The sequence below is a fragment of the Vulpes vulpes genome, chromosome 16, assembly GCF_048418805.1.
Source record: "Vulpes vulpes isolate BD-2025 chromosome 16, VulVul3, whole genome shotgun sequence".
NCBI lineage: Eukaryota > Metazoa > Chordata > Mammalia > Carnivora > Canidae > Vulpes > Vulpes vulpes.
The window spans coordinates 52,287,396-52,300,543 of record NC_132795.1 but is presented as its reverse complement, the minus strand read 5'-3'; the positions used below and the strand labels follow the sequence as shown (position 1 = coordinate 52,300,543).

At 49.1% G+C, this 13,148-nt stretch overlaps 1 protein-coding gene and 1 long non-coding RNA gene across 11 annotated transcripts in view; one reads left to right on the top strand and one right to left on the bottom strand.

The window, feature by feature from the left end:
- The window catches only part of EFCAB6 (EF-hand calcium binding domain 6), a 243,750-nt gene that overhangs the window by 57,642 nt on the left and 172,960 nt on the right, over positions 1-13,148 (bottom strand). For all 8 annotated transcript variants that reach the window (XR_011997867.1, XR_011997868.1, XR_011997869.1 and 5 more), the window contains 2 exons: positions 12,883-12,979; positions 8,042-8,160 (listed from right to left, as the gene is read on the bottom strand). Coding sequence is in view for 5 of the 8 variants with exons in the window: in XM_026017432.2 (XP_025873217.2) it covers positions 8,042-8,160; positions 12,883-12,979 (216 nt within the window). In the remaining 3 variants the exon portion in view is untranslated. The remainder of the gene's footprint in view (positions 1-8,041; positions 8,161-12,882; positions 12,980-13,148) is intronic.
- LOC112934074 (uncharacterized) overlaps positions 3,644-13,148 on the top strand; it is a 28,737-nt gene continuing 19,232 nt past the window's right edge. The window contains exons 1-2 of one of the 3 annotated variants that reach the window (XR_011997872.1): positions 3,644-3,908; positions 5,479-5,660. This is a non-coding gene — a long non-coding RNA (uncharacterized lncRNA). The remainder of the gene's footprint in view (positions 3,909-5,478; positions 5,661-13,148) is intronic. The other 2 variants (XR_003237810.2, XR_011997873.1) reach the window with 2 other exon arrangements.

Here is a 13,148-nt window from a genome sequence, read left to right as displayed (position 1 = left end):
CTCTCATGAATGTATAAAATCTTTAAAAAACAAACAACCCTCAAGAGCACCCTGGGAGTTGGCATGCCATCCACCCTTCCCCAGGGCCAAGTGGGCTGTTCCCCGAGGTGTCTACAGAGGGTGGGGGGCCCTCCCTCTCCCCTGCTCGTCACTTCTGTGCCCTACACTTCTGTAGCTCCCGGCTTTCTTCTGCGGGGGTCTGACTTCCAGCCTCCCTATCAGCATCCAGACCATTGTTATCAGGTACTCTATCCTACAAATAAGGAGATTCCGCTTGGGCGATTGTGAGGCAGCACAGGGTGGAGGACTCCAAGTCAAAGTCACACTCACAGGCCCCGAGACCCTGGCAAGGCCTTTGGGCCACTCTGGGGCTCTGGTCCCTCATCTGTGAGCTACTGAAGGTCTTCCTAGACCTAACATCTCAGGTCAGTGCCCTGATTGATGCTCTTACTATATTTGTGAAACGGTCTGGGGCCTTCCCAGGTGTCTGTCGTTACTGCAACTTTAGTACTTGCAACGCCCGCCCCCCCACCCCCTGGAGTGAATTTGGTTTCTAAAACAAAACAAGGTGACACACCCACAAAAGAAGGCCTGTGGGGTCTCTGGCTGTCCTGTGGTTCCAGGGTTGTGATGCTCCAGGTGGAACAAGGGGCTCTAGCAAATAGCTCTTCCTGCTGCTGGTGATAAGATTCGAGCTGCAGAAAGGGTGGTTTATTTTCCATCAATGTCCCTAGGAAGGGGAAGGAGTGCCACCCCTGAGCTCCTCCAGTGATCCCAGGGCCATGCTTCTCCCCCTGAACTGCCTCAGGCCTGACTACCCTGGGCCAAGCAGAGCGATGTAGTAATTCTGCAGCAACTCTGGTCAAGACACTCCTTGGCAGGATCCCTGGGTGGCGCAGCGGTTTGGCGCCTGCCTTTGGCCCGGGGCACGATCCTGGAGACCCGGGATCGAATCCCACGTCGGGCTCCCGGTGCATGGAGCCTGCTTCTCCCTCTGCCTGTGTCTCTGCCTCTCTCTCTCTCTCTCTGTGACTATCATAAATAAATAAAAAATTAAAAAAAAAAAGACACCCCTTGGATAAAGCTCACCAAGGCTCCCTATTCCTACAGGGGGTCTCCTGAAAGAATGGTAGGCAGAATGACCCCCCTCATCCCCCTTCTTAAGTCAAAAGTGCTCCATTTCAACCTTCCTCTGGATTTCTTTGGGCCATGGTGAGGATCGATGGGTAAATGCACACAGGGGCTTGGACCAAGGCCTGGCACCCAGTGAGTGCTGGTGTTTGTGGCTGCTATTCACCACCCAAAGGCTCAACCACATTTTAGAACATGCCTTCGCTCCCTGCTGCACAGCAAGTTTCTTGAGGAGCAACCATGAGCAACCAGGCTGTGTTAAAACAAACTCCCAGGGCCCAGCAACAGGCCTCACAAAGCTTTGTTATCAATACTTGTCTGCTGAGCTAATGCATGCGAAGGACGTGTGTTCCTAAGGACGTGCTGCCATCCTGGCATGTTACGCACAAGAGATTACTGACAACAAACTCTAAATCATGACACTTGAACTGAATGAAAAGACACTTCTTAATTACTTCATTAATAAAGATCATAAACATTCTATTCTCATCGCAAAGGAACAGAGGACCAGATTGCACAATTGCAACTAAAATATTGTTATGAATGTGAATAATAAGAGAGTTAATTCAGCTTACATAACCTCACCCTTCATTATATAATCCTTTGTGTAACATTTTAAAAAATCAACTTGCCTATAAAGGTTGAATTTTAAAATGGCTCGGCAACAGATGTGCCAGGAAAAATGTGCACATAAACAGAGGACCCATAAAAGTTTGCATTTGCATGTGGCAATGGCCACTAATTTATGATATAATCAGATTACTCTGCCCATTTATTGTACATCCAGCAATTCAGTTATGCACAGGATTTGTGGACTGCTTTGCTTCCCTTGAAGTCTCAGTCCTTTATGCTCAACTGAGACACGTGATTATTACATCAGTGACAGACCTACCTTCCACCACCTCTGACCCAAGAGTTGGAGCGTCTGGGGTCAGCCCCACTGATGACGCAGACCAGGCAGCAGGAGACATGACACCTTCTGTGGCTTGGGCCATACCGAATCCTCATAGGTGTCACCTGTGAGGGTGGTCCGGTGGCTCACATCCCCACCCCACCCCCAGTACAGTGTCCCCCTGCCTGAGCTGGCCTCGGCATGTTCAGCAAGTCCTGGTGGAGTCACAGGTTCTGGGGCCCTCCAGGGCCGTGACTCCTTCCCCCTGCCCCCCAGTGAGTGGTGGTCTGGCCTCGGTTATGTCAGGAGGGGGACCGCACTCTGTCAGAGGCCGCCCACTGGAGTACCAGACAACTTGGATCCTGAAAATCTCTCTTAGGAGCTAGGAGCCTACCCAGCCAGTGCTCCCTGAGGGCTTCCAAAACCCCATCCCTGCTACTGTGTCCAACAGTGTCTTCTAACCTGAAGACCTCACTCATGGACCCTTCTAAGTCCTTTCCCACCTGGGGGTTCTCCTTGTCTGGGTGTCCCACAGCACGGCGCCCAGCCGGCTCTCACCGGGTGCCTCTATGGCTGAGTCGATGCAGATGATCAAGCTTCCTGGTGACTTCAGGGCTTCTTCCCACGAGTGGGTACATACGGCACAGGTATCTTTGCACAGTCTCTTCTTTTTATGTTGGAATACCGAGATACAGCTTACCTACCATATCAAGAAGTGTGCAAACACTGAGCACCAATTCTCCCCCAAAAAACTTTCTATCAAGTCCACTTGGTTAGCTGGCTTTAGGCAACTAACCGTACACTGTTAATTTGGAGACTTGCCTTCCTATGCTAGCCTTCTGTGCGTTTTTAGAATTCATTGTCTTCATGGTTTTCAGCAAAGTCTGTTTTAAATCCAAAACAGTTGAACTCTGTCTGATGAAATGAGGCTACAGAAGGTCTTCCGCATGCTGAACACGTCCCCGAGGAAGTGCCTCCCACGGCGGGGCCCTGGGCAGGCCTGTCGGGCACCCTGGTGCCCGTGGTCCCCGGGCCGGACAGGCTCTGGATCTCAGGCTCTGCGCTGGTGGACAGTGTCCTTCCTCTCCCCTCTCAGACGTCCCCGCCTCTGGGCTCTGGGCCTCTGCCCCCTGGGATGCACCTCCCCACCTCTGGATGATGACTGTTTATTAAGACCCAGTTCAGGCGTCGCATCTCTGGAGCGGGGAGGTGGGGGCGGGCCCCTCCCTGAACACCCACGAAGCTCCCACGGCCCGCACCATCATGTTCCGTGCTTACCCTCCCTGCTGAGCTGTGAGCAGCCTGAGACTGGGAAAAGTCTCTGGAACCTCGTCTCTGGAACCCCAGCAACTTATAAAGTCCCCCCAAATTCCTGCTTTGTGATTGCTCAGATGAATGAAGAAATGAATGAATACACTTTCATCTTGGAGTTCATTCTTAGCAAGCTCTCCCAAACCACACCAAACACCCCGCTCCCGCTCCCGAAATCTCATCCTCACAGATCCTGATTTGGCTTCAGTGAGCAGGTTCCTCTTCACACCAGCCTCCCTCAGGCTGGAACATTTTGTTCCTTTAATCCTTGATAAGCCAGCCTACGGCACGGCTCGCTTCACACTGTGCAGATCGGGCGGGGGGGGGGGGGGGGTGCGGTGCCGGGATCTGGCAGGCCCCCGTGAGGTTAGTGGGGCTGAGGGCCAGCCCCGGGCACCCCGGCGGGAGGCTGTCACCCTGGGGCAGGAGCCCACCCATGCCCCCGCGACCCTGCAGCTCCTAGATGCCCCCCCAGGGCCCCACAAAGCCACAAACTGGAAGTTGGCCGGCTCCCCAAACCACCACTTGGAAGAGAATCGTCCAGGAGAGCTGGTAAACATGCTGGAGACACTGGGTGAGTGAGAAAGGAAACACTGGTGTGCTGCGCCACTGAGATGTGGGGGTTAATTCATTAATTTACTTCCACAGCATAAACTAGACCCTCCAGACTAATCTGAGCCTCTAAAACGGTGCACTTCACAGGTGCTTAATAAATCTGGAGTGAATAATGGATGCTATTCTTTCCTGACTATATTCTATATTCTACCCTAGTTTTTAATTTTATATTTTTTGAAGAGCAGAATGTTATTTGTCTACTCCTGCCTGCCCACCCACTTTAGAGGGCTTTCCTATTCTGACGAGCAGACCCCCGCAGCTGGCGGAGTGTGTCATGTGGGTCCCAGCCGCCCCCGACCTCCTAGTCCCCCGGGGGAGAACGCGCCTCCCATTGTCAGGGAGACCGCAGGTGGACGTGGCACCTGCCATCGCCAGCAAACACGGAGCGGCTGCGGGGCACAGGCCAGGGTGAATGGGGGTGAGGACGATCAGCTGAGATCATGGGAATGTGGAGAAAATGGGTGGGAAAGCCTCACCACCAGGTCACCATTTATCCTGTCTGCTGAGTGGGTTACGGCCTCTTCGTTGTTGTCTTTTCTTTCCCTTGATGCTTTTCTGGATTTTTTAAGACTCTTAAAATGAGTATGTGCAATTGGAAAATAATTTCAAATCTCTATGATTTTTCCGCTACCAATTTTTATGCTTCTGTATGCCAGGTACTCTGCATCTATTATTTGGTCCCCACTGCCATCACACTTGATCGATGACTGAAGCCCAGAGAAGGTGAGCCACTGGCCCGTGGTCACACCGCTCAGTGTGGAGTGCCATGGGACCAGGTGCAGCTCTTCCTCAGAGCACAGCCCTTAGCTGCAAGCCCCTCAGCCGCCTCAGGTTGTCTTCCCAATTTCTGCAGGAGCATCTGATCTCCTCACACAGCCTCTCCTTCTAGGCTGTTGAAGGCTCGCGTGCTCTTCCTAACTCTCTCACACCTGTCACCTCCTTCCCAGTCCTCACTGCATTGCCAGGAAAGCTCTCACTTCTCACTTGGACCACTGAAGACAGTCCCTAATTTATCTCTGTGTCTCCCACCCAGTGTCCTGCAAGTCATCCTCCTCCCTGTGGCCAGAGTGATCTTTCTAGAATGCAGGCCTGCCTAGGTCCGTCCCTACTACACACCTGGCCTTAGGATAGGGTCCCTACCTTGTCCTAACCTTTACAATTCGGTTCGGCGGACACCGAAGTCTGCTCTCCTGCCCATCCCAGGCTGCCTGTATCCCGGGCACCCAGGTTATTCTACAGTCCTGCAATGTGACACCTTCCTTTGCCCATTAGCTGGATGTTCACCTGGTAGCTCTCAACCCCATGCTCATCCTTCAGCACATCTTTTGAGTTATGTACTGGGCTGCTCTCAGGGAGGTGTGCCCAGTCAGAAGGGGGAAGAGGGCAGCGCAGGCTGTTTGCAGTGGTGCCTCCTGCCATGGCTCCTGCCGTGCACAGTGGCTGAGCTTCTAGCAGATTCTGAGGCAGAGTTGGGGTGGACACATCTTCTTGACCTCTAAGAATTACCCTGTTTCTCTTTCGCCCTCCAGTCCCACGTTGGGGAGCAGTGACCCCCCCTCCTCTCTTACTCTTCGAGCCCATGGGGCTGCAGCCTCTAGCCTCTGAGTAAGATCACATTCCCCTTTCAGACTTCCGGCCCTCTGACATCTTTGTTACCAGACACTGCGTGAAGAAATATTCGAGTGTTTTCTGCTTTCCTGCCCAGACACTGGTATGTACATTCCTAATTTCCTTTGTTTCAAATATCCCTCTTGCTTCTCCCTTGGAGGTAATTCCACATGTGCCAGATGCCGCCATGGGTTTCCCTGTCACTGTTTCTTTCTGTCCCTGGACACATATCCATGCTGCTTTTCCCAGATTCCCTCGCAGGTGGGAACAGCCACGGGAAGGAACTCTGGCCAAAAGAATGTGGGCAGAGTGACAGCCACATTTCCAGGCCTAGTCTCTACAAGGCTGACCACATGGTCCTCTCTGCTCTTTCCCTTTCTCTGCAGGTAGACATAAAAGCTCCAGAGGGTGGTGGGACTCCTGGTCCCTGAATGATTTGTGGGCAGATCCCCCAACACCCACATGAGATCGAGACATTATTACTGGGGCTAGTCCCTGAGATGCTGGCCTCGTTTGTTACTGCAGCGAGGCTACCCTAACCAACACACCATTTTAACAAATTTAGAGCAGAGGGAAGCACAGAGAGGTTGAGTAACTTGATAGACGTCACACAGCTGTAAGGATGGAGGCAGGAGCCACAACCACATGCATGGTGGCTGAGCTCTCCCTCTTAACCCCTCACCATCCATGGGGTGCAGTCAGCTGAGCAAACACAGATAAAATTCTGACCTCACAGTTTTCAGCATAGGACAGACATGTGTACATTTAATAATGTCGAGAAATGTATTCAGGAACGTTGGCCAAAAGCAACAGGGAGTATCTCACTCTCATTTAAATGGACATGTGCTCTATCCCACCTTCAAAAAGACAAGTGAGTGTCCTCTTCTCTACATGGGAGCCCTCAAGGGGGATACTTGGCTCCAACAGTCCTCTTTCCTATGGCCTGCGCCCAGCTCAGGAGCTCATCCTGCCCTACCCTGATGGAGACAATAGTCTCCCTGGGCTCACCTATCCCTTCTCTGGGTGGGCCTGGGAAGATGAGTTTCCTGACTCATCCTCCTAAAGCATGGCAGGGTGACACGGTGACTCCACTCAGCCTTCACTCTTCCCAGCTTCCTGGCTAATGATGCCTGAAAACTAGGACCATGGGGCCGTGATAGCCTTGCTCCTCCTTTCTCACCCTGAGAGCCCCAGGCTGGTGCTTATGGAATGCCTCTCCGACTGTCCTATGGGTCAGACAGTCCTCCTTCCCCTCTGGCCCCCTGGAACCATTCCAACCTCACTCCTGCCATGACAGCTTCCAGCTCCTCTATGGCCCCCGGCATTCCCGCTTTTATCTTCCATTCCCCTTGCTGTGTTTCCTACTCTGGCATTTATCATAGGCGACACTGTGCCCCAGCATCTGGATTCCTGCTTGTGCCCCCCGACAGGTCCCTGACTATTGGGACCACACAGTCACCTCTGCATCATCCAAAAAGCCTGCAGAGTGGGACGCCCGTATGTGTGCCTATGTACCCCAACCTTTTGGTTACTCAGTGGGACCTACTCATTTAATCTACTGAAAGAGAATATGAATAAGGAGCCTAAATTGGCCCTGTGTTGGAACTGATCTTAAAAAAATAAGGATTCTGTAAGAACTTCAAGTTGCTTTTCTAAATTAGACACAAAACAGCCCACCTAATTCTAAACTCGGCCAACATTTCAGCCTTCCACTTTGAACAGATGAAAAGCTAAAAAATTACACGAGCTGCTCCGTAAGCTTGCCCCTGAGAGGATGCACAATCCTGGTGTGCCGTCCTGGGGGGATGCGGGCGGCAGCGAATACATCATGAAGACGGAGGTAATTCAAAGATGGATCTGGAACTTTGAAATGGACCGCATTGTTAGTGTACTTTGAAACTCAGACACCTACGTGGGGAATATTGCAACTGGGGGCCTCATTCCAAAACAGCTAAATCTAAAATACATTCTGAGAAATGTAACCAATGTTAGATATTATTTTCAGTTTAAGAGACCCTCGGGAAACTACTCCAAGTTGCTGAAAGTTTGGTTATTTTCTTTCAACAAATTACGTATCTATGAAACAGTTGTGCGATACTGAGTTCCATCTTTGGGCAATGGGGAGAGACCGCTTCTCCCCTTAGCTGTTGTGGCTCTGTCTGCTGAGCTGCTGTATTAGGATGACGTCTTTGGAGAGTGATTCAGTTTGGCCTTGAACTCCTGGTCCCTTGCAAATGACAACCTCTCAAGTCTGATATTGGTGGGGAGTGTTTACCCTGATCCTCCATGTTCCCAAAGACCAGACTCTTTTTCCAAGGCTTCCTTGGGGGAGCAAGGATACAGGATAGACACAATCAAGAGGAAACCTTTCTGGGCCCCGCACCTCACCCCCAAGTAGCAATGCAAGGCTGGCACCGAATTTCTTACAGCTGGCAACCCGGGATTGTTGGGATGGAAGGGAGCCCACCCTCAGATTCCACTTACCTCATCCAGAGCTTTTCAAATTCCCTCGGTGTCAGAGGAATATCAAACCCATAGAGCGCATTCTTTATATCCCGCCGCCGAAGGATGCCATTGCCCTCATTATCAGTTTCTATAAAATTCTAGAACACGACAAGACAACATTTAGTAACATATAAAATGTGTTCATGGCAGTCCAGAGGATTGTCAATAGCCAATAACTGGAACAATATAAAACATTTTTCTCCCCGTCTACCTGCTCGGGTACCCTTTTTTTTTTTTATAAATTTATTTTTTATTGGTGTTAATTTTGCCAACATATAGAATAACACCCAGTGCTCATCCCATCAAGTGCCCCCCTCAGTGCCCGTCACCTCGGGTACCCTTTTTAAATCAAAGTTCCAGATACCCTCATCATTCCCTAAAGAAGGCGACAGAGCAAAACGTGATCAAGTATCACATAGTCAAAGGGGCTTGTTTCCTGGTAATAAGTAGTCTCAGGTGTGTGATCTGGATTCTTCTCCTGATCAACAACCTGGGTTCAAAAACTATGAGAAATAAGGGTCAAGCAGAGCATGAGACTGTAGTCCATGCTGCCTGAGGTGTTCATCCTGACAATGGATTGGGCTCTCTGACCGTATGAGGGGGACAAGGTGCAGAAGACCCAGCTGTTGTGACAAGATGACATGGTACCTTCTATATGACCCCAAGGGGTGCAAAAGGCATCTGGGGATTTGTCAGCCATTTAAGAGGCCCACAGACCAGCAGGTAACTCGCGTACTCAACACTGACTTAATCTGTTTGCACATAATAGTGCGTTTGACCCTCCTAACAAAGCTGTGGAGTAGATGCAGTGGCACGTGTACAAAGTCTTCTGCAAGCATCACACCCGATGGTGAAAGTGGAGACATTCTCTTTAAGATCAGAAACAAGGTGCTATCCCTGCTGCTCTCTCTTCAACATTGTACTGGAGGTGTCAGCCAGTGTGGTTAAATAAGAAAAGGGAATCAAAGGTGTAACAATAGGACAGGAAGAAATAGAGCTGTCATTATGCACAGATGACATGGCTGTATGTACAGGGAGAAGCCCCAAATAAACTACTGTAATAAGAGAATTTAGCAAGAAATCTGGATTTTATATCAATAGGCAAGCTCATCTGTATTTTTATGTATCAGACACAGAAAACAAAATTTAAAAAGTAATATTTATAATAGCATCAAAAATAGAAAGTCCTAGGAACAAATCTTACAAATGATTGTAAGACTGCCACACAGAAATGTCTAAAACTTTAATGAAAGATATTAAAAATATCAAAATAAATGGAGATATACTATGTTCACGAACTAGAAGACTCAAAATTGTAAAGACATTATTTCTCTCCAAACGAATATCCCATTAAGTTTCGTTTCTTTGTGGAACTTGACAAACTAATTCATAAACTCTTAAAGAACGAGGAGGAAGGACTTGCCTACCATCTAATTAAAATGTATTACTGAGTTCTGGTGACTACAAGAATGTGGTATCAGTGCCAAGACAGACAAAGCAACCAGTGAAACAGAGTGAGGAGCCCAGAGACATGCAGGGGCCTTGATGCAGGATGGTGATGATGCCATAGATCAGTGAGGGAAAGGATGGGCTTTACAGGGGTCTCCATATAGAAGAGTGGGAGTGGATCCCTGCCTCCCAACACAAAGGAAACAAGCAGTGAGGATTTCAAGACCAGGATGTGAAAGGCTACACAGGAAAGCTGCTAGAAGGACATCTTCATGACTTTGGGTGGGACAGTTACTTGCACAAGACCTACAGGGAAATGTTAACACATCTGAATGCCTCAAAAAGAAGAACTTCTATTTACCAAAAGATATCCCAGGACAAGGGTGGAAACACAGCACAAACCAGGAGAAGACAGTTGCATCACAGATCACTTACAAAAGACCAGTAGCCAAACTGTAATATGAGCTCCTACTGACCAACGAAGAATAACCAGACAATCCCAGTGAAAACTCACAGCAGGCACTGCATGGAGAAAGGAAAATCTGACTCGGGGATAAGTGAAGAGATACTCTCATTAGTAACCCACACATGCTACTTAATGCTACAGTGAAATACCATCATACATCCACTACAGAGGAGGAAGATTAATTGTGACACTACCAAGTGCCACCACAGTAGAGCCGAGGAGCTGGGATTGGAGCTGATGGCCCACGGAGCCAAAGCTAGTCACTATCTCGCCTTTTACACACAGTGTGCGGCGCCGTCTAAGACATGGACAGTGTTCTCCTCCTTCATCTGGACGGTGGTGATGTGCGGGATACAACCTGGGATACACAGTGACACCCTTAACTATGGGACACCTAACTACGCATGTACATTGTTATTATGTGTATTAAATACATATGTTCATGTATGTTATGCACACATGTATATGTACATACATATTATTTATAGTACATATAATATGTATTAGCATTGTATCCCATCATAGAGCCACAACTTAAAAAATAAGCTTAAAAACAAGCCACTGCAATTGTAATTCACACAATTCTTTAGCACCCTTATTGGTGTTTGTACCACAAGTCTCTTGGGGACAGAGATCCTGTCTTTTTTGGTCACTGTCTCTTTACTACCTTACAACAGTGCAGAGTTAATTCAAAGTGTTTGCTGAAGAACTCAATGAACTTATTTTCCAGAAATACTTTGGTGGAAACGACCAGGTTAGGCCGCCCAGAATGGGATGGGGGCTGCGCGTGTCTGAGTGTCCGGCTGGAGGCATCCTTGGCCTAGCCCAGCTAAGCGGCTCACCGGGGACCCTAGTTGAATGAACATGGCTGGATGGCTCAATACTAGAATTCTTGTTCAAGTTTCCCACACAGTTTTATCAGAGACTACATCCTTTCTGATATTCGCAGGTCCCATTTGGTGAATTCTCTACAGCAATGCAGCAGAAGGGAGACACGGCCCCAGCTTTGCCGCACCCCAGAAGGAAAGAACAGGAGTGTGCTGGTGGTCAGAGAACACCTGTCTCACCACCAGGCAGCCATTGTGAAGGCTCCCGGCCTTATGTATGCGTCCCCGTAGGTTCAGAATTTAGAACGAATGCCTTCAGAGCTTTATTCAAATCAAATCAAGAGAGTGGCAGAGATGTCCAATATAATACTAATAAGACATGCAGGGTCATTCAGTCCTGCAGGGGGTCAGAGAGAGGTGTGGGGATGGGCGGGAGGTGACCCCTGACTCCCAACAAAGTGGTTCCATGTACCCCTACGGAGCTGCTCTGATTGCTCTTCCTCTGTAACCTTTCAAGTCTTCTTCCCTCCCTACACTCCCGGCATGCTCAGTTTCCAGAAGAGACAGACCTGAGGCTGCTGGTTTAGCAGCAGAGCATTCTGGGTCCCCATGTCTCCTCTGAACACACTTGGGGTTTCCCAGAGCTTCAAGGATAAAGAAGACTTTGAGAGGTCACAGGGATCAAGATGTGGAAAGGCAAATGAAGAGGATGTGCCTGCAGGAGTGAACATGGAGACAGAGAGGGGTCACCCAGCTGAAGAGGGGACAGGCCCCAGGCAGGGAGCAGAGGAGGCCCAACAGAACTGCTAGAGAGCCAGGAGAGGAAGTATTTCAGGAAGGATGGGTGCCACAAGGCAGAAACAAAGACCTCTACAGCCCTCTGGCCACTCCCCAGCATTTTCCCCAGGGTGCCCACCTGCTTTGTTAATAATCTGCCTTTGCTCCTAACTGCCACCTGCCCTGCTCTGTGGGCTCCGAGAGGGGGAAACAGACGGCCTTCATTACCACCAAACCTATGGCACAAACCCACATGCCCCCCCGAGACACACTGTGTAAACCAAAGTGAGGCAGGATGAAGCTGGGAAGGGCCTGGAAGTGGCCCCAGGAGCCCCTGGGCCCACGGAGAGCAGCACCAGCAGAGCAGAGAGAGGAGGAGGGGACAGAGGTAGCAGGGAGGAGAGAAGGCTGGTGTCATTCAGTGTGCTCTCCATCCTGGCTGGCATGGCTGTGTGGCTGCAGCCTAGCAGCTTATAAGCCCAGAGCTGGCCCTGTATTCCAAGAGGACGGCTCTGGAAGGCTAGCCCTGCCCAGTGGGTACGCGAGGACCTTTCTGTGTGATTTGCCACCCTGGGACCCACAGTCAACTCTGAGGACACAGGACTGGGGATAGGCAGCCTGGGGGGTGGCACGGGACTTAGAGAACAGGACGTCATGTTGGGCACAGGCCGAAATAGGCATAGAAAGAAAATGACCAAATGAAACCAAGTGGAGGCATTCTTCACAATAATGTGAAAATACCTCCATGGCGTGGTTTTAAAGATACTCCCTCAGGTGAAGTTACTGTGTCCTTGCTGGATTATGAAATGATGATCCCACACTCCAGACTTCTGGCCGAACCCAGTCCTACATGCTCAGTTCTACTGTCCTGAGGGTACAGCCGTCGTTAGATTATGTTCCGGTCTTGACACTGAATCAGTGTACATGACTGCCTGTCGAGGGCATTCACTTTGTTCAAAATGTGCTTTCTAGAATTTTGGAAGGCAGGAGGAAATACCACTTAAAGATGCATGTTTTTAACTGTGTTGAAAATAATATGACAGTGTCATTTTTTTCACTTAAATTTTTAATTCATACCAAACCTGAGATTAAAGCTAGGCATTTCTGTCCTACAATTACTCATTTTTCTAAACACTGGTTGACCTTGAATGTGAGAACTTATTTTGAAAAAGTACTTGAAGAATAGAAAGAGTCACCGATTAGGTATCCAAAGACTGGATCTAAACAGTTTGATCATCCCAATGATCTGGGAACACTGAAATACATTCCCTTTCCTTTTAAGGAAATAATCATTTTCTTACCTTAGATAAGTCTGACCATCTGGTTTTTGCTTTGGTAACAAGATACTGATGAGCCTGTTCACAAGCTAGTTCTGAATCTGCGACCTTCTGTTTTGGTCTTCAAAGAAAAAAAAATAACCGTGTTTAAATTTAATAGACTCATTAATCTCCCAAGGGGTTCCCCATCCCCGTTTGTTTCAAAGACACAGCTAAAGTCTGTTATTTCACATCTGGTCTAACTTAATTCTTAAAATACAGTCTTATTACTCCAGCTGCATGTTAGGAAA